Raw genomic sequence first — 24,727 nt, forward strand, 5'->3', positions numbered from 1 at the left:
TACCAGTTCTCCAACGTGTCCCAGAAGTCGTTTTTCAAAAGGGCAACACCAGGCCGCATGTTGCTCGTGCTACTGTGAGCAGCCTGCATGGCCTAAACGTGCTATAATGGCCCGCAGTGTCTTCGGACTTGTTTCCCATCTAGGACGTCATTGGTCGGCAATTGCAAAGGGAGCTGCCAGCAGTCAATCTTGATGACTTGCATTTCCAAGTGAATTCAGCGTGGCATAACATTCCTTAGAAAACCATTAATAACCTCATTGATAGCATGCCAAAGCGTGAAAGTGCGTGTATTTTCTGCACGTGGCGCTCATACTCGATACTGAAAAAATCAAGATGTTTAGAATATTTTGTTTCCATTTCTTTAAAATTTGCACATCATTAACATGTCTATCTATCCTGTGATTTCCTCAATTCCAAAACTTTTCCTTCTTGGTGTTGCAATTTCAATGTTGAGGAGTAGAGATGAGCGAACTTATGAAAAGTTCGGTTCGGCTAGTTCGCCGAATTTCACGAAAAAGTTCGATTCGGACCGAACTAGTTCTGACCGAACCTGTAATTTCCGTGCGCCGAGCATGGTACTGTCCAGGGTGCTGAAAGAGTTAATGGGCTGTACTAACTCTTTCAGCAACCTTGACAGTACCATGCTCGGCACGCGGAAAATAAAATTTTAATGTAATAAAAAAAAAATACGTTCATACTTACATTCCTCCTGTCCGGCCACCAGCGATAACGTTTCATCGCTCGCTGCAGCCAATCACAAGCTGTAGTGGCGGTCACGCACGTCACGTGACCGCCTCTGCAGCCAATCACAGGCTGCCGCGGCCTCTGCAGCCAATCGCACGCTCCTCTCCTGAAATATTCTGTGCTGCTGTGAACTCTGCTCTTACCATTACGTAGCTCTCATTCTGTTACCTCTCCTCCACTCCTGTCCTCAATAACACCTTCACATGATTGGCAAGTCACCACCCCGCACAAGATCCGCATGCTCATCTCCTGAAATACTCTGTGCTGCTGTGAACTCTGCTCTTACCATTACGTGGTGACTTTCCAATCATGTGAAGGTGTTATTGAGGACAGGAGTCGAGGAGAGGTAACAGACTGAGAGCTACGTAATGGTAAGAGCAGAGTTCACAGCAGCACAGAATATTTCAAGAGAGGAGCGTGCAGATTCTGTGCTGCTGTCAACTCTGCTCTTACCATTACGTAGCTCTCAGTCTGTTACCTCTCCTCCACTCCTGTCCTCAATAACACCTTCACATGATTGGCAAGTCACCACCCCGCACAAGATCCGCACGCTCATCTCCTGAAATACTCTGTGCTGCCTTAAACTCTGTGGACAGGTCAGGATCCTGTTTCTTTTAAATGCTGCTGGGGAACTCGCTCGATCCACTATATAAGGCTGCGTCTCCATCCTCTTCTGCCCCAGTCACTTATTCCCAAGCACTGTAGCGCAGCCTTATATAGTGGACCGAGCGGGTTCCCCAGCAGCATTTAAAAGAAACAGGATTCTGACCTGTCCACAGAGTTTAAGGCAGCACAGAGTATTTCAGGAGATGAGCACGGCCGGCCTCGGGCAGCCGGTCGTTTTTCCGAGCCGTGCTCCCATTATAAAGTATAGGAGCACGGCCCGTAAAATAAAAAAATAGAACATGTTCTATCTTTTTAACGGCACGGGCACCTTCCCATGAGAAAACGGGAAGGTACCCGTGGCTAACAGAAGTCTATGGGCCCACTATTTCGGGTCGTAATTACGACCCGTAATAATGGGTGTTTTTACGGTCGTGTGCATGAGGCCCCGTAATGACGGGTGGCTACATGTGTGCACCCGTCATTACGGCAGCGTTGCTAGGCGACGTCAGTAAATAGTCACTGTCCAGGGTGCTGAAAGAGTTAACTGATCGGCAGTAACTGTTTCAGCACCCTGGACAGAGAATTCCGATCAGAATATAGAGTAACCTGTAAAAAAAAAAGACGTTCATACTTACCGAGAACTTTCTGCTTCCTCCAGTCCGGTCTCCCGACCGTTGCCTTGGTGACGCGTCCCTCTCGACATCCGGCCCGACATTCCTGGATGACGTTACAGCCCATGTGACTGCTGCAGCCAATCACAGGCTGCCGCGGCCTCTGCAGCCAATCACAGGCTGCCGCGTCAGGAAAGAAGGTCGGACTAGAGGAAGAAGAGGGACTCGTTACCAAGACAACGACCGGGTACGTATGAAATGCTTTTTATTTTATTTTTAATCAGCAGCCTCTTTTCTCTATCAGTGATTGATAGAGACAAGTGGCTGCCGATTTGTATAATATTTTTGACCGGGTTTAGTCAAAACGGGTTCGGCCGAACCCGGTGAAGTTCGGATTCGCTGTGAACCGAACTTTTCCCGATGTTCGGACCGAAACCGGGTTCGGTTGTCCCGGTTCACTCATCTCTATTGAGGAGTGTATAAAATATACAGCTACCTCTTATTGTGAAGTGTTCTTTTTTTTTCTCTAGAAGTAACTAGCATGACAGCTATTATTTTTCCTCTAACCACAGTTCTGTTGTCAAGTCTAAATGCCACAATGCAAATCTGACTGCCACCCTATCAATCAGTCTATATTAAGGTTTGCAAGTTTCACTAAATTTGTCATATTGACTTTTCAATAAATATAAAGTTCACCTGGGTTGCCGCAAAGGGTACAAATCATGTTGATATATTACTGAAAAAAGTTTTGAAAAATAAAATCTACATATTGAGTGCTTTGCCATCGATTTTATGTACTTGATAAATAAGGTCGAACAGAAGTGGAAACTTTCACACTCTTTAATCTCAATATGAGGAAAACATCTTACGCTGCAGATTTTGAACTCTCTTATTGTCCATTCTGGAAGCACGGACTCTGACAGCATCTGAACTATGAGGTCCCCATAATACAATGAGTCTTGGTCAAAAGGCCAGTAATGATCACATTTTACCTGTAAGGAAAAAATATAATTAGATAAAGTGTGACTGATCATAGCGGTCTGTTATAAGAAATGCTGAGGCATAGTCAATGGCTGTAAAAGTGTTTTAGAACTAGAAGCTAGAAGTCCTACACTTATGAAATTCACAGTTAACTTGAATTGCAAATCTATAATGATGGTAATTGCAAAGTAATGTATATAGCAAGATGAATGTACGATATTTCCTTTAATAGAATATATGGAAGTTCATACCTAGATGCTATTGCTATAGTAAGCTCATCGCAAAAATATGGCAGAAAGGAAATAAATTATGGATCAAACAAAAGCAAAGCTCCAGAATATAAAGAGGGCATTAAAAACCATGCTGCCATGCTGTTTACATTGTTTTCCTTTTTGCTTTATAGCCTATGAAGCATTCATATCTCAAGACAGAGTATGTGAAAAGATAAAATCTGAGTATTCAGGTTGCATTCATGAAAAAGTATATCTATCCCACACCTCCCATATACAGTACAATGCATTCGGAAATTCTTCAGACCCAGTTTATCCCCATCATTCTACACTCAATATCCCATAATGACAAAGTGAAAACAGAATGTTAGTAAACTTTGCTAATTTATTGAAAAGGAAAAACTAAAACATTGCATTGACATAAGTATTCAGACCCTTTACTCAGTACTTTGTTGAAGCACTTTTGGCAGTGATAACAGCCTCCAGTCTACTTGGGTATGATGCCACAAGGTTTGCACACCTGGATTTGGGGATTTTATGCCATTCTTCTCGGCAGATCCTCTCAAGCTCTGTCAGGTTGGATGGGGGCTGTCGGCGGACAGCCATTTTCAGGTCTCTCCAGAGATGTTTGATTGGGTTCAAGTCAGGGCTCTGGCTGGGTCACTCAAGGACATTCACATGGTTGTCCCTAAACTACTCTTGTGTTGTCTTGGCTGTGTGCTTAGGATCAATGTCTTGTTGGAAGGTGAACCTTTGGCCCAGTATGAGGTCCAGAGCACTCTGGAGTAGGTTTTCATTAGGAATATCTCTGTACTTTGCTCTAGTCACATACCTTTCCCTCAACCCTGACCAGTCTCTCTGTCCCAGCCGCTGAAAAAACACCCTCACAGCATGATGCTGCCCCCAACATGATTCACTGTAGGGATGGTATTGGGCAGGTGATGAGAAGTGCTTGGTTTCCTAAAGACATGATGCTTAGAATTAAGGCCAAAACGTTCAATCTTAGTTTCATCAGACCGCAGAATCTTGTTTCTCAGAGTCTGAGACTCCTTTAGGTGCTTTTTTGCACACTACAGGTGGGCTTTCATGTGTCTTTTACAATCCTGTTTCTGAGGAGTTCTACAGATAGTTCTTTCCTCCTCATGGCTTTTTTTTGCTCTGATATGCATTGTCAGCTGTGAGACTTTATATACAGAGGGGTGTGTCTTTCCAAATCATGTCCAATCAAATGAATTTACCACAGGTGGACTCCAATCAAGGTGTAGAAACATTTCAAAGATGATCTAGAGAAATGGGAGGCCCCCAGAGCTAAATTTCAAGTGTCAGAGCAAAGGGTCTGACTACTTATGTCCATGCGAAATGTGATGTTTTTTTAGTTTTAATAAATTTGCAAAAATTTCTAAAATTCTGTATTCACTTTACGGGGTATTAAGTGCAGAATGATGGGGAAAACGTTTTTTTTGTTTTTTTTTAAATCTTAGTACAGGGCCTCAACATAACAAAATGTGAAAAAATTGAACAGGTTTGAAGGCTTTGCAAAATACTTTTTCCACCTCTGGACGCGCACCTATCTCTAGAATAGGGCCCCCTAAACCCAGTTCTACCACTCTGTGTGTTGCGGCTGAAGTGTGTGATTTCTGACCATGAAGAAGAAAACAGCGTAGCTTGCTGAGCTACGCTGTTTCTGTAACTCCCATAGTAGTGAATGGCAGTTATGGAAACAGCGTAGCATGCGAGCTACGCTGTTTCCATAACTACCATTCAGTAGAACGTACACCTAGCCCTAGTTATAGTTGTGTGGACATGTGAGCGTACTCCAAGCCCTAGATGTCTGGGCGAGCCAACACATGCCTGTTCGTGCCTGGGTTGATAAATAGGAAAGGATATGTCTTGCCTGGATGTCTGCCTATCTCTCTTTTGTGGATTGTATAATATTGATTTAGGTAATAATTTAATTGTTAAAGTCCAAGGAGAAATAGACCTGTTCTTAACAAAATGTCTGATCAATGGTGGCTTCACCGCTGGAACCTCCATGATCACTAGAGTGGGGGTCTTGAGCCCCCCTTCCTCATTACATCCCCTGCACTAAAGCGGCGGTTTGCATGCACCCTGTCGCTTCATTCAGTCTATGAGAATGACGGAAACAGCCGAGCTCTGTACTTAGCTGTCTTCGTCATTCCCATAGACTTTAAATGGAGTGGCACCGCACATGCTTGTCCACTCCTCCATTTAAGCTTCCCCTGCAGGCTGTGTAAAGAGGACTGGGGGTCTTGGAAAGCCCGTTCTAGTGGCGATTCTGGTCCCCGGTGGTACGTTCCCTAGAAATTAGACACTTTCACCTATCCTGTGGATAGGTGGTAAATGTCATTTCTGGGATACCCCTTTAATTCCACTTTTTCCAATACATGTGGTGGTGATAGTGATTGTCTCCTTTTAACACTGAGGTTCTAGGTTCAAATCCATCTAGATTATTTTTCCATATAATTGGCCATTTTAGTTCAGATTTACTATTCAAAATGCGCTAGCATTCTGTGCGCCACATATATTAACCCCTTCCCCCTGCAGCCACTTTTGACCTTGCTGACACAGCCTCATTTTTCAAATCTGACGTGTCAATTTATGTGGCAATAACTTTGGAATGCTTCTACCTATCTAAATTTAAAAACATTTTTAAAAACTACACCCCTCAAAGTATACAAAACAGCATTTAGAAAGTTTCTTAACCCTTTAGGCATTTCACAAGAATCAAAGCAAAGTAGGGGTGATATTTACAAATACAATATTTTTTTTGCAGAAATTAATTTTTAATCCTTTTTTTTCTGTAACAAAGGTTTTACCAGAAAAACTTAACTCAATATTTATTGCCTAGATTCTGCAGTTTTTAGAAATATCCCACAGGTGGCCCTAGTGTGACACTGGACTGAAGCACAGGCCTCATAAGCAAAGGAGCACCTAGGGGATTTTGGTGCCTTCTTTTTATTAGATTATATTTAAGGTTCCAAGTCAGGTTTGAAGAGGTTTTGTGATGCCAAAACAAAGGAAACACCTTAAAAGGACCCCATTTTGGAAACTAAATCCACAAGGAATTCATCTAGGGGTGTAGTGAGCATTTTGGCCCCACAAGTGTTTCATGTTTTATTAGAAGTTGGACGTGAAAATTAAAAATATTTTTTTTTCCAATGAGATGTAGTTTTAGCTAAAATAAAAACATTTCCACAAAGAATAAAGAGGAAAAATCCCCCCAACATTTGTAAAGCAACTTCTCCGGAGTACGGAAATACCCCATATGTAGTCATAAACTGTTGTCTAGGCACACGGCAGGGCTCAGAAGGGAAGGAGCGGCATTTGGCTTTTGGAGCACAGATTTTGGTGGTTTGGTTTTTCGGCACCATGTCACATTTGAAAACCCCATAAGGTACCAGTACAGTGGAAACTCCGCAAAAGTGACTCCATTTAGGAAACTACACCCCTTGAGGAATTCATCTAGGGGTGTACAGAGCATTTTGACCTCACAGGTATTTTTTAATTTTTCAACAAGTGATAGGAGAAAAAGAACCCCAACATTTGTAAAGTAACTTCTCCAGTGTAGGGAAATACCTCATATGTGGTTATAAACTGCTGTTTGGGGTGTAACGAAATCACTAGTTGAGCAATTCCGCAGAGTGAAAGTTATGTAATTGCTCTGTAAGCGATTCCCTAAAGGCAGCTGCAGACTGTCTGTGTGTGTTCTCGCAGGAGGGAACACAGCGCAAGCCGTCCTGACACTGTCTGATTGGTCAAGCATATACTCAGGAGTAGAGATGAGCGAACTTATGAAAAGTTCGGTTCGGCGAATTTCATGAAAAAGTTAGATTCGGACCGAACTAGTTCTGACCGAACCTGTAATACAAGAAAGCCCCTAAAAATCGTGTATAACACTGTTTAAAAGCCCTAGAAGCCCTGTATAACACTCTTAGGTCACCCATGAGTGTATCCAAGAACTTTTGAGCTGTCTTTAAGGCAAAGTTAGTGTCAAAATTACGCCAACATGTATGGCTATAGGAAAACGGATGGGACACGGTGATAACTAACAGAAACCACTGCACTTGTGCATGTTGTATGCTTAATGCATTGTTAAAAAAGGTACAAAAATTAACCATTTTTGGCGGCAGATGCCTGCCAGGGTTCATACATATAAGGTGGTAAAAGAACAAGCAATGGCTTTTGACAAGCCCTCAAAAAATGTACCCTTTTTATTGGCAGATGCCTGCCAGGGTTCATCCATACATGGATGTAAAAGCAACAAGCAATGGCTTTTCACAAGCCCTCCAAAAATGTACCCTTTTTATTGGCAGATGCCTGCCGGGGTTCATCCATACATGGATGTAAAAGCAACAAGCAATGGCTTTTGACAAGCCCTCAAAAAATTTACCCTTTATGGTGGCAGATGCCTGCTGGGGTTCATCCATACATGGATGTAAAAGCAACAAGCAATGACTTTTCACAAGCCCTCCAAAAATATACCCTTTTTATTGGCAGATGCCTGCCGGGGTTCATCCATACATGGATGTAATGTAAAAGCAACAAGCAATGGCTTTTGACAAGCCCTCCAAAAATTTACCCTTTTTATTGGCAGATGCCTGCCGGGGTTCATCCATACATGGATGTAATGTAAAAGCAACAAGCAATGGCTTTTGACAAGCCCTCCAAAAATGTACCCTTTTTATTGGCAGATGCCTGCCGGGGTTCATCCATACATGGATGTAATGTAAAAGCAACAAGCAATGGCTTTTGACAAGCCCTCCAAAAATGTACCCTTTTTATTGGCAGATGCCTGCCGGGGTTCATCCATACATGGATGTAAAAGCAACAAGCAATGGCTTTTCACAAGCCCTCCAAAAATTTACCCTTTTTATTGTCAGATGCCTGCCGGGGTTCATCTATACATGGATGTAAAAGCAACAAGCAATGGCTGTTCACAAGCCCTCCAAAAATTTACCCTTTTTATTGGCAGATGCCTGCCGGGGTTCATCCATACATGGATGTAAAAGCAACAAGCAATGGCTTTTCACAAGCCCTCCAAAAATTTACCCTTTTTATTGGCAGATGCCTGCCGGGGTTAATCCATACATGGATGTAAAAGCAACAAGCAATGGCTTTTGACAAGCCCTCCAAAAATGTACCCTTTTTATTGGCAGATGCCTGCCGGGGTTCATCCATACATGGATGTAAAAGCAACAAGCAATGGCTTTTCACAAGCCCTCCAAAAATTTACCCTTTTTATTGGCAGATGCCTGCCGGGGTTCATCCATACATGGATGTAAAAGCAACAAGCAATGGCTTTTCACAAGCCCTCCAAAAATGTACCCTTTTTATTAGCAGATGCCTGCCGGGGTTCATCCATACATGGATGTAATGTAAAAGCAACAAGCAATGGCTTTTGAGTGCAAGCCCTCCAAAAATGTACCCTTTTTATTGGCAGATGCCTGCCGGGGTTCATCCATACATGGACGTAAAAGCAACAAGCAATGGCTTTTCACAAGCCCTCCAAAAATTTACCCTTTTTATTGGCAGATGCCTGCCGGGGTTCATCCATACATGGATGTAAAAGCAACAAGCAATGGCTGTTCACAAGCCCTCCAAAAATGTACCCTTTTTATTGGCAGATGCCTGCCGGGGTTCATCCATACATGGATGTAATGTAAAAGCAACAAGCAATGGCTTTTGAGTGCAAGCCCTCCAAAAATTTACCCTTTTTATTGGCAGATGCCTGCCGGGGTTCATCCATACATGGATGTAAAAGCAACAAGCAATGCCTTTTCACAAGCCCTCCAGGCCTGCTTGTAGCAGACGGCAGTGGAGGTATATTGGAGGTAGTAGAGGTAGCCAACGGACAGCAAGGGTGGTGGTAGTAGTAGAAGTAGCAGCACATTAAAAGAGACTGGACAGTCACAGGACAAAGCCCTGTGGTGGGGCAAGCCTCAGGCCTGCTTGTAGCAGACGGCAGTGGAGGTGTATTGGTGGTAGTAGAGGTAGCCAACGGACAGCAAGGGTGGTAGTAGTAGTAGTAGTAGCAGCACATTAAAAGAGACGGAACAGTCCCAAGACAAAGCCCTGTGGTGGGACAAGCCTCAGGCCTGCTTGTAGCTGATGGCAGTGGAGGTGTATTGGTGGTAGTAGAGGTAGCCAATGGACAGCAAGGGTGGTAGTAGCAGTAGCAGCACATTAAAAAAAGACACTGGACAGTCACAAGACAAAGCCCTGTGGTGGGGCAGGCCTGCTTGTAGCTGACGGCAGTGGAGGTGTATTGGTGGCAGTAGAGGTAGCCAACAGACAGCAAGGGTGGTGGTAGTAGTAGTAGCAGCAGCAGCACATTAAAAGAGACTGGACAGTCACAGGACAAAGCCCTGTGGTGGGGCAGGCCTCAGGCCTGCTTGTAGCAGACGGCAGTGGAGGTGTATTGGTGGTAGTAGAGGTAGCCAACAGACAGCAAGGGTGGTAGTAGTAGTAGCAGCACATTAAAAGAGACTGGACAGTCACAGCACAAAGCCCTGTGGTGGGGCAGGCCTGCTTTTAGCAGACGGCAGTGGTGGTGTATTGGTGGTAGTAGAGGTAGCCAACAGACAGCAAGGGTGGTAGTAGTAGTAGTAGCAGCGCATTAAAACATACTGGACAGTCACAGGACAAAGCCCTGTGGTGGGGCAGGCCTGCTTGTAGCAGACGGCAGTGGTGGTGTATTGGTGGTAGTAGAGGTAGCCAACAGACAGCAAGGGTGGTAGTAGTAGTAGCAGCACATTAAAAGAGACTGGACAGTCACAGGACAAAGCCCTGTGGTGGGGCAGGCCTGCTTGTAGCAGACGGCACTGGGGGTGGATTGGTGGTAGAAGTAGTAGCAGCACCAACAGCGGCACATTAAAAAAAGAGCGGACAGGACAGAATCCCATAGTAGCAGGCGGCAGTAGCAGGCGGCAGCAGCAGGCGGCAGCAGCAGCAATGTCAGATCTAATCAGTGGCATCACGCACAGGGGTTTTAAAATCCTCACCGATCCATGCTTGATTAGTTTTCAGAAACGTGAGATTTTCCAAGCTGTTGGCGGACAATCTTGTTCGCTTAGGGGTGACGAAGCCCCCTGCCGCGCTGAATACCCTCTCTGACGCTACACTGGAGGGTGGACAAGACAGTACACCCATGGCAAACTGGGCCAGTTCTTGCCAATGATCCAATCTGCTGACCCAGAAGTCCATGGGGTCTGGGATCAGCATTTCTGACGGAGAAAGGGCACAGTCCAGGTACGAGTGAACCTGGTTGTTTAGGTGCTGCACCTGGTGATGGTGAACATCCCTTTGGTGACTACGATGTGTGTCACGTCGGGGTATTGGATGTAAAAATGTTGTCATCATATTTTCCAAACTGAATTGGCTGCTGCTGCTGCCGCCTATTGCAGAGGTAGCTCTGCCAGAGGCGGTGGAACGATGAGACAGTGGGGAGCGGAGAGTGGCCCCCCGGTCAGACATGCTTGCAGCAGGTGTTTGCCGTTTGAAAGCCGTGACAAGCTGGCTGCATAGCTTCTCTCGATAATAAGCCAATTTTGCCTCCCTCTCGGAAGGCGCAAAAAACTCCCCCATTCTGGCTTTATACCGAGGGTCTAAAAGTGTGGCTATCCAGTACTCATCTCTTTGCTTCATGCTAACAATACGACAGTCAGCGCGCAAGTAACGAAGCATACAGCTCGCTATCCTGGCCAGCGTTTCAGAGGGCCCGGTTGGTTCCATCTCCGCCCCATACTGCCATCGTTGTCCATCATCAAGTTCGTCGTCAGACTCGTCATCACCATCACTGTCATGTTGTGCGGCTGCCTCGTCCCCTATCCCTTCCTGTGATTCCATCTCGAAATCGAGCTCCTCTTCAGGTCCTGTTTCCTCATCCTCATCCCCCTCCTCCTCAACATCCATAGCCAGATGTGATCCTTCCTCCATCCTTTGCTGAATCATCGCTGTGAGCGTTTGCTCCATAATGAATATCAGCGGCATAACATCGTTCATTCCGCTAGCGTCACGGCTCACAAATCGTGTGGCCTCTTCAAAGGGCCTCAAAACGCGACATGCGTCTCTAACCAGCTGCCAGTGCCTGAGGTCGAAATTACACTGGCTCCAAACGCTGCCCGTCTGCTTCATCAGGAAATCATTCACGGCTTTCCGCTGTTCGTACAGACGGTCCAACATGTGCAGGGTGGAATTCCAGCGTGTTGGAACGTCGCAAATCAGGCTGTGTTCTGGGAGATTGTTTTGACGCTGCAAGTCCAGGAGGGCGTGCTTAAATGCATACGAACGTCTAAAGCGAACGCAAACCCTCCTGGACATGGCGAGCACACCCTTCAAACCAACATATGACTTTAAGAAGCGTGTTATGACCAGATTGATCACATGTGCCATGCAAGGAGCGTGTGTCAGGTGACCTAGACGCAGTGCAGCCACAACGTTCTTCCCGTTATCAGAGACAACATTGCCCAGTGTGAGTTTCAGAGGAGACAGCCAGCGTGCGATTTCCTCCTTGATGCACAGCAGCATGTCCTGCCCTGTGTGGCTTTTCTCGCCCAGGCTCAGCAGGTGTAAGACAGCGTTGTGGCGCTTCACCTTGCACCTATGAAAAGAGGAGGGAGGAGGAGTGGAAGATACGCTGTGTCCTGTCGGCGACGGGCAGACCTCCATTGAGGAGGGCAAGGAGGAGGAGGAGGAGTAGGAGGAGGAGGATGGTAGGCGCCTGGTGTCCGGAGTTGAACCAGAAAGATACAAGTGTGGAGGTGGTAATGCCTGGCATTGCTGCGGTGGTGCAAAATATTGACCCAGTGGGCCGTGAAAGACATGTACTGTCCCTGCCCATAGTTGCTGCTCCACGTGTCGACGGTGGCATGTACCCTGCTGCACACGGATAATTGCAAGGACTGGCACACCTTTTCCTCCACGTGCTTGTGCAAGGCAGGAACAGCTGATTTGGAGAAGTAATGTCGGCTAGGTATTCGCCACCTAGGCTGAGCGCACGCCATCAATTGCTTGAAGCCGGCGGAGTCGACCAGGTGGTACGGCAGCGACTGCACCACCAACAACTTAGCCAGGTGTGAATTAAGCCGCACGACAACTGGATGACTAGGTATATATTGTTGCTTATTGGACAACGATTCCGTAATGGATAACTGACGGGACGTAGGAGGAGCACTAGATGACAGTGATGATGATGATGACAACGACATGGTGGATAAGGCCTGGCTACTACTAAGATGACAGGGACTCGGAGCAGCAGCAGCAGCGGCAGAGGGGTCTTCATTAGATGTACATGATGATGGTGGGGCATGTCGATTGTCCCACATGGCCTTGTGATGCCGCTCCATGTGTTTACGTAGAGCGGTAGTTCCTACATTGCTGCCCTGCCCACGCCTTACTTTCTGCTTGCAGATACGGCACTGTGCCATGTTTTCGTCCTCCGGGAAGGTACAGAAAAATTGCCACACGGCAGAGTACCGTAAAGAGGTAGTACCACGTCCACCACCACCACCACCACCACCCGAGCTTGCCCCTTGTCTGGCAGGCTTTTTTCGGGAGCCTACACCAGCATCAGTGTCGCCGTCACCGGCTCCTGAGCTGGCCCTATCGCTGCAACATTTTGCAGATTGACTTCTGCCCCTACCTCGGCTTGGCTGTTTATCACTGCCAGTGCCGGCACTACTACCCCCCTCCTCTGACGCCGTCATCACCTCGTCACCTGGTTCCCACGTCCTGTCTAAAACAACATCATCATCATAGCCCTCCTCATCATCCCCGCCACTTCTGTCACTGTGTTGTGAATGTGATGTGACATCATGGCGGGCTCCATGCCCCCCTCATTACTGCGTCTGCCACCACGGCTACCAACACCAACACCCCCACTACCACAGCTATGCGGCTCGAACACTGCTTCCACCTCTACCACCGCCGCAACACACTCCGTTGGCTGACTCGCGGAAAACAAATCATCATCACTATGTTGTTCAGAATCTTCCTTCACACCCGAGGAGATGTCTCTTAGGACTCTCAGGAAAGATGGCTTCCCGCTAGGAAGGGGGAGTGAAGACATAGATGATGGAATGGAAACGCTAGAAATACCCATATTACTACTGTCACTGTGCCAAGGAACTGTAGAGGATCTGGAATCCAACGAAACCTGGCTTGAAGCCAGATCGTCAGAGTCTTCCTGCTGAGATGACCGCGAGCCAGTCAACCAGTCCACAATGGCCGTATTGTCTAAAGTAACCCGCCCACCGGAGGAGATGGACAAGTCTGGCTTGCTGATACTGCTACTACTACCAGCAGGCACATGGCTGCTGCTACTAGTGGAACTGGGCACATGTCTTGTGCCACAAATGCTGGTACTGGGTCTGGCACCAACAGATCCAACATTTGGACTGGAAGAGGACACGGCATGGGTGTTTTTTCCTCTACCCCGTCCTTTCGCAACCTTTTTTTTACCAGACATTTCACTGCTGGAGTGCAGCAAGTTGAATCAAAACCCGGGGGATGAACCCCTTCTAAAAGCATATTCACACACTGGTGTAAAGGATCTGCCAGGCACAGCTTCGGGGTTAACTCCCTTAATTAATCAGTCAGCACCTGAATCTTCATCCCTGAGACTGACTCCAGCTTCCACCACTCAGGCTGGCAGGCATAGGAGTGGGAGAGCCTATCGCAGCCTGGCCAGACTCAGCTAGCTCCCGCCCTCTGTCTATTTATACCTGCATTTCCTGTTCCTCCTTGCTTGTTATTCTTTTTCGTGTGGTTTCCTGGCCCAGCTACAGCTCCTTCTACTTTGTTCCTGCTCTATACAGACCCTGGCTTACTGACTACTCTTCTGCTCTTCGTTTGGTACCTCGCACACTCCTGGCTTGACTCGGCTCGTTCACCACTCTGGTTGCTCACGGTGTTGCCGTGGGCAACTGCCCCTTTCCCTTGCTTGTATTCCCTTGTATGTTTGTCGTGTTTGTCGTGCACTTACTGAGTGCAGGGACCGCCGCCCAGTTGTACCCCGTCGCCTAGGGCGGGTCGTTGCAAGTAGGCAGGGACAGAGTGGCGGGTAGATTAGGGCTCACTTGTCCGTTTCCCTACCCCCCGGTCATTACATAATAACAAGCCCATACCTAGTCTACCCTGGTCCCTGACACCACTATGGACCCCCGTGAGACCCTGGCTCAGCAAATGCAGGGTCTCTCCCTACAGGTCCAGGCCCTGGCTCAGAGGGTCAACCAGCCTGATGCTACCTTGGTAGTTCCCCTCACCGCACCTCTTGAACCCCACCTCAAGTTGCCTGACCGGTTCTCAGGGGACCAGAGGGCTTTTCTCTCCTTTCGGGAGAGTTGTAGGCTTTACTTTCGTTTAAAGCCTCATTCCTCAGGTTCTGAGAGCCAGCGGGTGGGTATAATTATGTCCCGGCTCCAGGAAGGGCCCCAAGAGTGGGCCTTCTCCTTGGCTCCTGACGCCCCTGAACTTTCCTCCGTTGATTGTTTCTTTTCTGCTCTCGGACTTATTTATGACGAGACTGACAGGACTGTCTTTGCCGAGAGTCAGCTGGTGACCTTACGTCAGGGTAAGAGACCTGTTGAGGAGTATTGCTCTGACTTTAGGAAGTGGTGCGTAGCTTCTCGGTGGAATGACCCTGCCTTAAGGTGCCAGTTTAGGTTGGGTCTGTCGAATGCCCTGAAAGACCTGCTAGTTAGCTATCCCTCTTCTGACTCCCTAGACCAGGCTATGGCTTTAGCGGTACGACTTGACCGACGTCTCAGGGAACGACAACATGAACGTTTATGTGTTTTCTCCTCCGACTCCCCCATGATGCCTCCCGAAGTTCCGTTGCTTCGTTCCTCCAGGAAAGACTCAGAGATACCTATGCAACTCGGGGCCTCCGTGTCCCCCCAACAACGTAGAGAATTCCGCAGGAAGAATGGTCTCTGCTTCTACTGTGGGGATGACAAGCATCAAGTGAACAACTGTCCTAAGCGTAAGAATGCAGCCAGAGAACTTCCGCGCCTAAGTGATCATCGGGGAGGTCACTTGGGCGCACAGGTATTTCCAGTAAATAGGAAACGTACTAAGATCTTGCTTCCCTTTCAGGTCTCTTTTGGTGGTAGGTCTTCTACCGGCAGTGCCTTCGTGGATTCAGGGTCCTCTACTAATATTATGTCTGTGGAATTTGCTATGTCTCTTGCTATGCCTCTGATTGATTTGCCTAAACTTGTCCCGGTAGTGGGTATCGACTCCACTCCTCTTGCTAATGGTTATTTTACACAGCATACCCCTGTTTTTGAACTCCTTGTTGGCTCCATGCATTTGGAGCAATGCTCTGTACTGTTGATGCAGGGATTATCGTACGATTTGGTTCTAGGCCTTCCCTGGTTGCAGTTGCATAATCCCACGTTTGACTGGAATACTGGGGAGCTAACCAAATGGGGTAATGAATGTTGTACGTCATGTTTTTCTGTTAATTCTATTTCTCCCCCTGAGGAGGCGAATACGCTACCCGAGTTTGTTCAGGACTTCGCTGATGTTTTCTCTAGGGAGGCCTCCGAAGTGTTACCTCCTCATAGAGAATACGATTGCGCTATCGAATTGGTACCAGGAGCTAAGCTTCCTAAGGGTAGGATATTTAATCTTTCTTGTCCCGAACGTGAAGCCATGAGAGGGTATATCCAGGAATCCCTGGCCAAGGGTTACATTCGTCCCTCTTCTTCTCCGGTAGGTGCTGGCTTCTTCTTCGTGGGGAAGAAGGATGGTGGTCTTAGGCCATGCATTGACTACCGTAGCCTGAATAAGGTCACGGTAAGGAACCAGTATCCCCTTCCTTTGATTCCTGATCTCTTTAATCAGGTTCAGGGGGCCCAATGGTTCTCTAAATTGGATCTACGGGGGGCGTATAACCTTATTCGCATCAAAGAGGGGGATGAGTGGAAGACTGCGTTTAACACGCCCGAAGGCCATTTCGAATACCTCGTCATGCCCTTTGGGTTGTGTAATTCCCCTGCGGTCTTCCAGAATTTCATAAATGAGATTTTGAGAAATTACCTGGGGATATTTCTTGTAGTGTACCTTGATGACATACTGGTGTTTTCCAAGGACTGGTCCTCCCACATTGAGCATGTCAGGAAGGTGCTCCAGGTCCTTCGGGAAAACAAACTGTTTGCCAAAACCGAAAAATGTGTGTTTGGGGTACAGGAGATACCATTTTTGGGTCAAATCCTCACTCCTCATGAATTCCGCATGGACCCCGCCAAGGTTCAGGCTGTGGCGGAATGGGTCCAACCTGCCTCCCTGAAGGCGTTACAGTGTTTTTTGGGGTTCGCTAATTATTACAGGAGATTTATTGCTAACTTCTCGGTCATCGCTAAGCCTCTTACGGACCTCACTCGCAAAGGTGCTGATCTCCTCCACTGGCCTCCTGAGGCTGTCCAGGCTTTTGAGGTCCTTAAGAAGTGCTTTATCTCGGCCCCGGTGCTGGTTCAGCGCAACCAAATGGAGCCATTTATCGTGGAAGTTGACGCATCTGAGGTGGGAGTGGGGGCTGTCTTGTCCCAGGGTACCAGGTCCCTCACCCATCTCCACCCCTGTGCCTACTTCTCCAGGAAGTTTTCGCCAACTGAGAGTAACTATGATATTGGCAACCGCAAACTCTTAGCCATTAAATGGGCATTTGAAGAGTGGCACCACTTCCTGGAGGGGGCTAGACACCAGGTAACGGTCCTTACCGACCACAAGAATCTGGTTTTCCTAGAATCTGCCCGGAGGCTAAACCCGAGACAAGCTCGATGGGCGTTATTTTTTACCAGATTCAATTTTTTGGTTACCTATAGGGCTTGGTCTAAAAATATTGGAGGAAGATCCTGCTTGTATTTTGCCTCCAGGTATAATCATTTCCTCGATCGATTCTGATTTAGTCTCTGAAATTGCTGCTGCTCAAGGTTCAGCTCCCGGGAACCTTCCTGAGAACACCTCATTACCAGAAATTATTGGTGGCCTGGGTTGCCTAAAGACGTTAAGGCCTACGTCGCCGCTTGTGAGGTTTGTGCTAGGTCCAAGACTCCCAGGTCCCGACCAGCGGGCTTACTGCGTTCGTTGCCCATTCCCCAGAGACCTTGGACACATATCTCCATGGATTTTATCACCGATTTGCCTCCATCCCAAGGCAAGTCGGTGGTGTGGGTGGTGGTAGACCGCTTCAGTAAGATGTGCCACTTTGTGCCCCTCAAGAAACTACCCAACGCCAAGACGTTGGCTACCTTGTTTGTCAAACACATCCTGCGTCTCCATGGGGTCCCTGTCAATATTGTTTCGGACAGAGGGGTACAATTTGTTTCATTGTTTTGGAGAGCCTTCTGTATGAAGTTGGGGATTGATCTGTCCTTCTCCTCTGCCTTCCATCCTGAAACCAATGGTCAAACGGAGAGGACTAATCAATCTCTAGAACAATACTTAAGGTGTTTTGTCTCTGACTGTCAATATGATTGGGTCTCATTCATTCCCCTCGCCGAATTTTCCCTTAATAACCGGGTCAGTAACTCGTCAGGGGTCTCTCCCTTTTTCTGTAATTTTGGGTTTAATCCACGGTTCTCCTCCGTTTCACCTGGTAGTTCCAACAATCCCGAGGTAGAGGTCGTTCATCGGGAACTGTGCACAGTCTGGGCCCAGGTTCAGAAGAACCTAGAGGCGTCCCAGAGCGTACAAAAAACTCAGGCTGATAAAAAACGTTCTGCTAACCCCCTGTTTATGGTCGGGGATCTGGTGTGGTTGTCGTCTAGGAACTTGCGTCTCAAGGTTCCGTCCAAGAAGTTTGCTCCCCGGTTTATTGGGCCGTATAAGGTCATTGAGGTCCTCAATCCTGTCTCCTTCCGGCTGGAGTTACCCCCATCTTTTCGTATACACGACGTGTTTCATGCCTCCCTCCTTAAACGCTGCTCCCCGTCCTTGGCTCCCTCGAGGAGACCTCCTGTTCCCATCCTCACCCATGAGGGGGTGGAATTCGAGGTGGCCAGGATTGTGGACAGCAAGATGGTCCAAGGCTCCCTCCAGTACCTGGTCCATTGGAGAGGTTACGGGCCCGAGGAGAGGACTTGGGTACCCGCCTGGGATGTTCACGCTGGGGTATTGGTCAGGAGGTTCCACCTGCGTTTCCCCAGTAAGCCAGGTCCACTTAGAAAGTGTCCGGTGGCCCCTCATAAAAGGGGGGGTACTGTAAAGGATCTGACAGGCACAGCTTCGGGGTTAACTCCCTTAATTAATCAGTCAGCACCTGAATCTTCATCCCTGAGATTGACTCCAGCTTCCACCACTCAGGCTGGCAGGCTTAGGCGTGGGAGAGCCTATCGCAGCCTGGCCAGACTCAGCTAGCTCCCGCCCTCTGTCTATTTATACCTGCATTTCCTGTTCCTCCTTGCTTGTTATTCTTTTTCGTGTGGTTTCCTGGCCCAGCTACAGCTCCTTCTACTTTGTTCCTGCTCCATACAGACCCTGGCTTACTGACTACTCTTCTGCTCTTTGTTTGGTACCTCGCACACTCCTGGCTTGACTCGGCTCGTTCACCACTCTGGTTGCTCACGGTGTTGCACTCAGGGAATGCTGGGCGTTGTAATACTACGTCTACTACAAAGGCTGCCTGTATTGCAAGTTGGATTGTTATTTGTTTGTTATGTTAACGGCCGGGGATGAGCCCCTTCTAAAAGCGTATTCACACACTGACACTGGCTTGGCAAATGGCAATGAATGAGAATTTCTATCAACCACTGTGCACTGACTCAGGGAATGATGGGCGTTGTAGTACTACAAAGCCTGCCTGTATTGCAAGTTGGATGCAACGGGGATGAGCCCCTTATAAAAGCGTATTCACACACTGGCTGAGTAGTGAGTAGTGGATGAGCCCCTTCAATTGCTGGATTCCTGCCTTTCAGATACATAAAGCTTTCCCTTACTGCACAGAGATGCTATCCCTACAGCTCCTGTCTCTAAAATGGCCGCTGAGCTCCGTGCATAGACTTTTATTGCAGGCTTGAGCCCGCCCCTATGCTGCCTCCCGATTGGCTGGGAGAGCCGTTTGCAAGGCATTATGGAGTAGCCTGATGTCAGGTGATATTGTGAAATCCTCCATTTTACATCTAACATGTGGCAGGCGCCAAAATGTCGGTCAAAACGGGTTCGGCCGAACCCGGTGAAGTTCGGATTCGCTACGAACCGAACTTTTCCCGAAGTTCGGACCGAAACCGGGTTCGGTTGTCCCGGTTCGCTCATCTCTACTCAGGAGGCATAGACAATGCCCACAGGAGGGAACAACTACCAGGCTAAAGAGAATATTAAATCTCTGTCATTCCCATCATGCCATGGAACAATCAAGTTAATATGTATGCATAATGTTTTATCAATGTCCATTAACAGCACATTATGATGTACTGTACACTAATACTGGATGTTAATGGATAGTAGAGATGAGCAAATCTATTCTACACGGAACAAATTTGTTATGACTTATGACCTCAGGCGGCGGCCTGGTAGATTTCCCTATAAGCGAAATTCAGGAAATTCGGTTATCTCTGTATAGTGAAGTGGGATAATTTTATTACATTCAAATTGCATTATGCCATATTGTCATCAACAGTCTTAACTACAATATTGATCAGATTGTAATTAGCCCAGATTATTCAGTAAGGCTGGTTCTAGTACTACATATATACTACAATACAACATTATTTTTACTATTATAACCTTCAATACAATTTCTTCATTTTTATTAAAAGTAACAGCTTGACAAAATAACAAGAAAATAGTTTTCAATGTACAATACATTTCTGTTCCTGCAAATGACAAATTCTTTTTTTTTTAGGGCAGTATGATTTTAAAATACCGTATATGTCGGCGTATAAGACGACTGGGCGTATAAGACGACCCCCAACTTTTACCCTTAAAATATAGAATTTAAGATATACTCACCATTTCGTGCAGGAGCGCTTCACTATGGCCATCGGCGGCAGGACCCAGGACTCTCTGTCTCTTTGAACTCGCGCATGCGCAGATAGGCTGCTTCATCGCGCAAGATCTGAGAGGCAGGGAATGAGAGGAAAGGGCGGGCCAGAGCATCTTACAGAGATGTTCCCTGGCGGCTAATACCGGCTTCCCTCAGATCCGTGGCGGATTCCGTGCATCCCGGGAGCCTGTGTACCGGACTGCAGGCTCACAAGGTAACACACAACCTGTGTGTAGACAATATGTAGACTAGGGATGTCACGATACCAGAATTTGGACTTCGATACCGATACTTCGTTTAGTATTGCGATTTCGATACCACTTTCGATACTTTTGCCAACAGTAATAAAAAAAAAATTCTTCCGTTTTCTGATGTGAGGCGCGACGTGTGATGAATTTTGAACGCGCTTCACATTAATAGTAATTAATCCCATCATGTTTCTCAGTCATATTGGGTTAATGTGCGAGGTACATGATGGGGTTAATTACTATTAATGTGAGGAACATGGAGGGTAAATTCATCGCACCTCATGCCTCACATTAATAAGTGAATGAAAGCCGTGTTTATTTCATTTTTTTATTTTAATGTTTATTGTAAAAAAGGTGAAGGTGTATTTTTTTTTAAAATTTAACAATACTTTGTTTTTACTTTATTTTTAAACTTTAATGTACTGACATATATCAGATATGTGCCAGTACATTAACCTGTGGACGGATAATACACAGGCAGTTGTTAGGACATACTTGGGTATGTCCTAACAACATGAAATATGGTAAGACAGCCCTGGGGTCCATCAATAGACCCTGGGCTGTCTGCCCATATATGGTATGGCCCTCGATCGCGTCACAGGAATTCCCTGTGACGCGATCCAGGGGCATCCCCCCTTCTCACTTTCCCCTGAATGCTGCAGTCAGCTGTGATCGCAGCATTCAGGGGAATAACGGCGGAGATGAGAGGTTTCTCTGATCTCCGCCGTTATAGCGCGGGGCTGCGGCTGTGTAATACAGCCATTGCCCCGCTCCTGACAGGAAGTGCGTGCGCGGTCAGCATGAGGTGATGCGGCCGGCGCTGCACTAATGAGCGGCAGTTCAGGCACTGAAGACAGAACATGGGGGTGTTTTGTAGCGCGCCCGCCATGTTCTGTCTCCAGTGCCGCCGCTCATTAGTGCAGCGCTGGCCGCATTGCATCATCCTGACCCCGCGAACTTATCATGACTCAGGAACGGGGCTGTGGCTGAATTACACAGCCGCAGCCGCGCTCCCATACATTCATGTGTCACTATACTGAGCTGTGCGGCTGCAACGTGCATGCCTAATGTAGACAATATCCGGCATATAAGACGACCCCACACTTTTGACATTTTTTTAAGGGTGTAAAAAGTCGTCTTGTACGCCGATATATACGGTACATTTTATCACCAATTTGGACTCACCAAAAAATCTTGTACAGTAAGAAAATACTGTGCAGATGTGGTAAATAGGAGTCTGATCTGCAAATCTGTTATAAAACAGGGTTAATGTCAGGAATTGGAGCTAACTTCGGTCCCCGCCATTACAACAGGGTGTTAGCTGTAACATACAGCTGACACCCGGGGATGATGGCACGGTCTCAGCTTCTGAGTCCATGCCATCCATTTGTCTTATGGATATGGCAAATTGCGGGAAGCACTGGCTTTCTATGACGTATCCATACGACATATGTCGGGAAGGGGTTAACTGTTTTAGACATATTTTATTTGGCATGCGCAATAAAGTGTTGAAGCTTATCAAGAAAGTGAAAATGGGGCATGGCTTACAATGCGATACTGTGCGCTTAAATGTGGCAAAATTCTGACGCAAAAAAACATGTCAGAAATTAAGTCAGCGTGCCCACACTTTGGCTTTTGAATCGGCACATGCATGGTACAGCACAAAAGTTTCACCGGTCGAATTGGCTCTAATCCGCATGAGCCGATTACGTCACACTACACCCGGGTGTAGTGTGACATAATCGGCACATGCGCAGTAGAGCAATGAGGCAGATGTACTAATGCAGACTAAGATTTAGATGTACTAACGCAGTCAGAAGATGCACAAAATTCATCACAGTGGTAAATGCTGTATGATCAATTTGGCGCAACTTTCTTGACCTGCTAAACACTTTTCTACTTTTTACAACACTTTTGATTTGGCTTAGTTTGCAACTTACTTTGGGACATTTTTTTGGGCTGCACGATGATGCATCTTTAGTCATGCCCCCTTTTCAATTAAACTACACCCCTTTCTAAGAAGACTTTTTAAAAGTGTCTAGTGAGGCGCAAACATCTGGTTTGACAGGAAATGCATCAAGATGCGCCAGTTTTTGACGCAATTTACAACACACTTTAACTGCAGACACTTTATTCATCTGCCCCAATATGTGGAAAATATACAAAGAACAAGAAAAGAAAATGTCTTGATCATTTTATATTTCCTGGATATATAAGAAAAAATCACCAGTCTTAAAAGTATGAGGATATGAAAAGTTCACCGTGTTTTCTTGCATAATACGCTAGCAATGATTTTGTAAAGGTTACCTTGACCTTTTAAAATTTTTTATTTTTTTGTCAATTACTTGAAGATAAATCATTCCAGACGGAAACATATTTCTGGCCATTATAATAACATGTAATGCCGTGATTCTACTACGTGCTATTTTTAATCTAGTGAATTTTTATCTTATTAAAATCCAAATTACGAGGAGCTCTGCTTCTCACAAGTGCTGATAGAATGCAGAAATAACAGAGGTATTAGAAGCCGCATAGAGATTTTTTTCTCTTTTCTTTTAATGAAAGCATCTTGTTTGTCGGTGTTGAATTACTCTTACATCTACAAGTGAGAGTCATTTTTTCATGCTAAGATTTATTTATTATTTCTCCCTAATTTATATCATACCGACAATACCAATATTTATGTGTCTAATTCTTTCCTTTTACTTTTCTCCTGTGGTTACTGCTCCTCTCGCCAGCACTTACTGATACCTCCTCCAGCTACTAGACCCAATTGGTGAATTATGTTTATAAACTATTGCGTTATGAATACATTAAATCATCCTCCTTTTTAATGGCAGGTTATGTGACTAATAATTCTCCATTCCATTCTTACTACGGGAATATGGGGCAAACAATTATATAGTTAATGTAAACATACAATCTTATCTAGATTCAGACCTGCAAATATCCTTTGGCAAACACTTTCTCATCGGCTGATCGTATAGTTTATGCAGCAATAAATATTATCGCTGTCGGCAGCACATCTCCCTCTGTAAACAAGGAGATGTGCTGCCAACATGTTAGAAATGTATGGGGACGAGCGGTCGAAAGTTGAACTATTCTTTTTATTGTAATGTGCCTTTACATTAAAGGCGATATGAGTGGAAATAGATGATGAATAAATATATTTGAAAGGGAAACTCCCATAAAACTATATGTAATCTGACGACATTTATTGATAGTGGATGCGTAACATGATAGTAAATGAAATATATGTCAGGACATTGCTGCAATAGCTTTATACTACTAACTTGTTATCATCACCCTTTTTACTTCCATGGGAACCAATTGGCACCCTGCTCTTTCATCGTGGGTGGCAGATCAGGGGACAAAGGGAGCCCCCTCCCTCTGTCTAACCGCTCAGATCCCGTGGTTGATAGAGACCACAGCATCTGAGGGGTTACACAGCCGGAATCTGAGTTATTTCCGATCCCAACCATTGCAGTCAGGTGTCAGCTGTATGAAGCCTGCCCCATATTGGGGTAATGCACATCCGCCCCCCATGTGTGGCGGATATCGCTAAGGTGTTAAAGGGAGATATTTAATTTACAGTATATGAATTATAGAGTATGTCTGCGTGATTGTATTAAAATGTCAAATTCATGGTCAAATAACAAAATTATCACGGAAATGGTTCACATTACTTATTTTAACTCATACTGTTTTCAAGGGAGCTTACATAATAAGAACGCTTCAGATTTCAGGTCTACAATGAATCTTGTAGAACATAATACCTTATAATAAATAGGACTTATGTTATTGTCACATGGTCAGGTAGGCCGTAACCATTTAAATATTAACCGCCTTTGACAATTCATGTATTCCCTTAGAATTTAAGTTAGGTGTTATCTTCCACTTACCCGTCCCTTTTCCACACACTGAGTAACCATCACAATATTGTGAACATTTTGCTCCCACACCATTTTCCAGAAGTCATCTTTGGTACCAGGAAGAGGCCCTTGTGTTGCAATGTATTCTCTACGGAAGTTGCTGCCCTACAACATTAAAGGTTGGGATTTAAAACTGTATAAAACAAAAGAAACTGTACATTTGTTCACCCATTAAACTGCATAGACTTCTTCTTGTCATGGCACAAAAGAGACTGATTTTCATGCAATTCTTTGCAGTCATTTTCATGTATGCATTACAAATTCTATCACTGCACAGAGGTAGACCCCCATCAGTTGCTAGTTCAGTACACCACATTACAGAAGCCCTTGTTTGCCTTCATTTACCAACCCTTGTAGGAGATAAAACTA

At 46.1% G+C, this 24,727-nt stretch overlaps 1 protein-coding gene across 2 annotated transcripts in view; it reads right to left on the bottom strand.

The window, feature by feature from the left end:
• Window positions 1–24,727, bottom strand: part of PTPRB (protein tyrosine phosphatase receptor type B) — a 154,592-nt gene that overhangs the window by 15,316 nt on the left and 114,549 nt on the right. For both annotated transcript variants that reach the window (XM_075856952.1, XM_075856953.1), the window contains 2 exons: window positions 24,329–24,463; window positions 2,832–2,954 (listed from right to left, as the gene is read on the bottom strand). In XM_075856952.1, the coding sequence (XP_075713067.1) occupies window positions 2,832–2,954; window positions 24,329–24,463 (258 nt within the window). The remainder of the gene's footprint in view (window positions 1–2,831; window positions 2,955–24,328; window positions 24,464–24,727) is intronic.

The sequence above is a fragment of the Rhinoderma darwinii genome, chromosome 3 (assembly GCF_050947455.1).
Source record: "Rhinoderma darwinii isolate aRhiDar2 chromosome 3, aRhiDar2.hap1, whole genome shotgun sequence".
Lineage (NCBI taxonomy): Eukaryota > Metazoa > Chordata > Amphibia > Anura > Rhinodermatidae > Rhinoderma > Rhinoderma darwinii.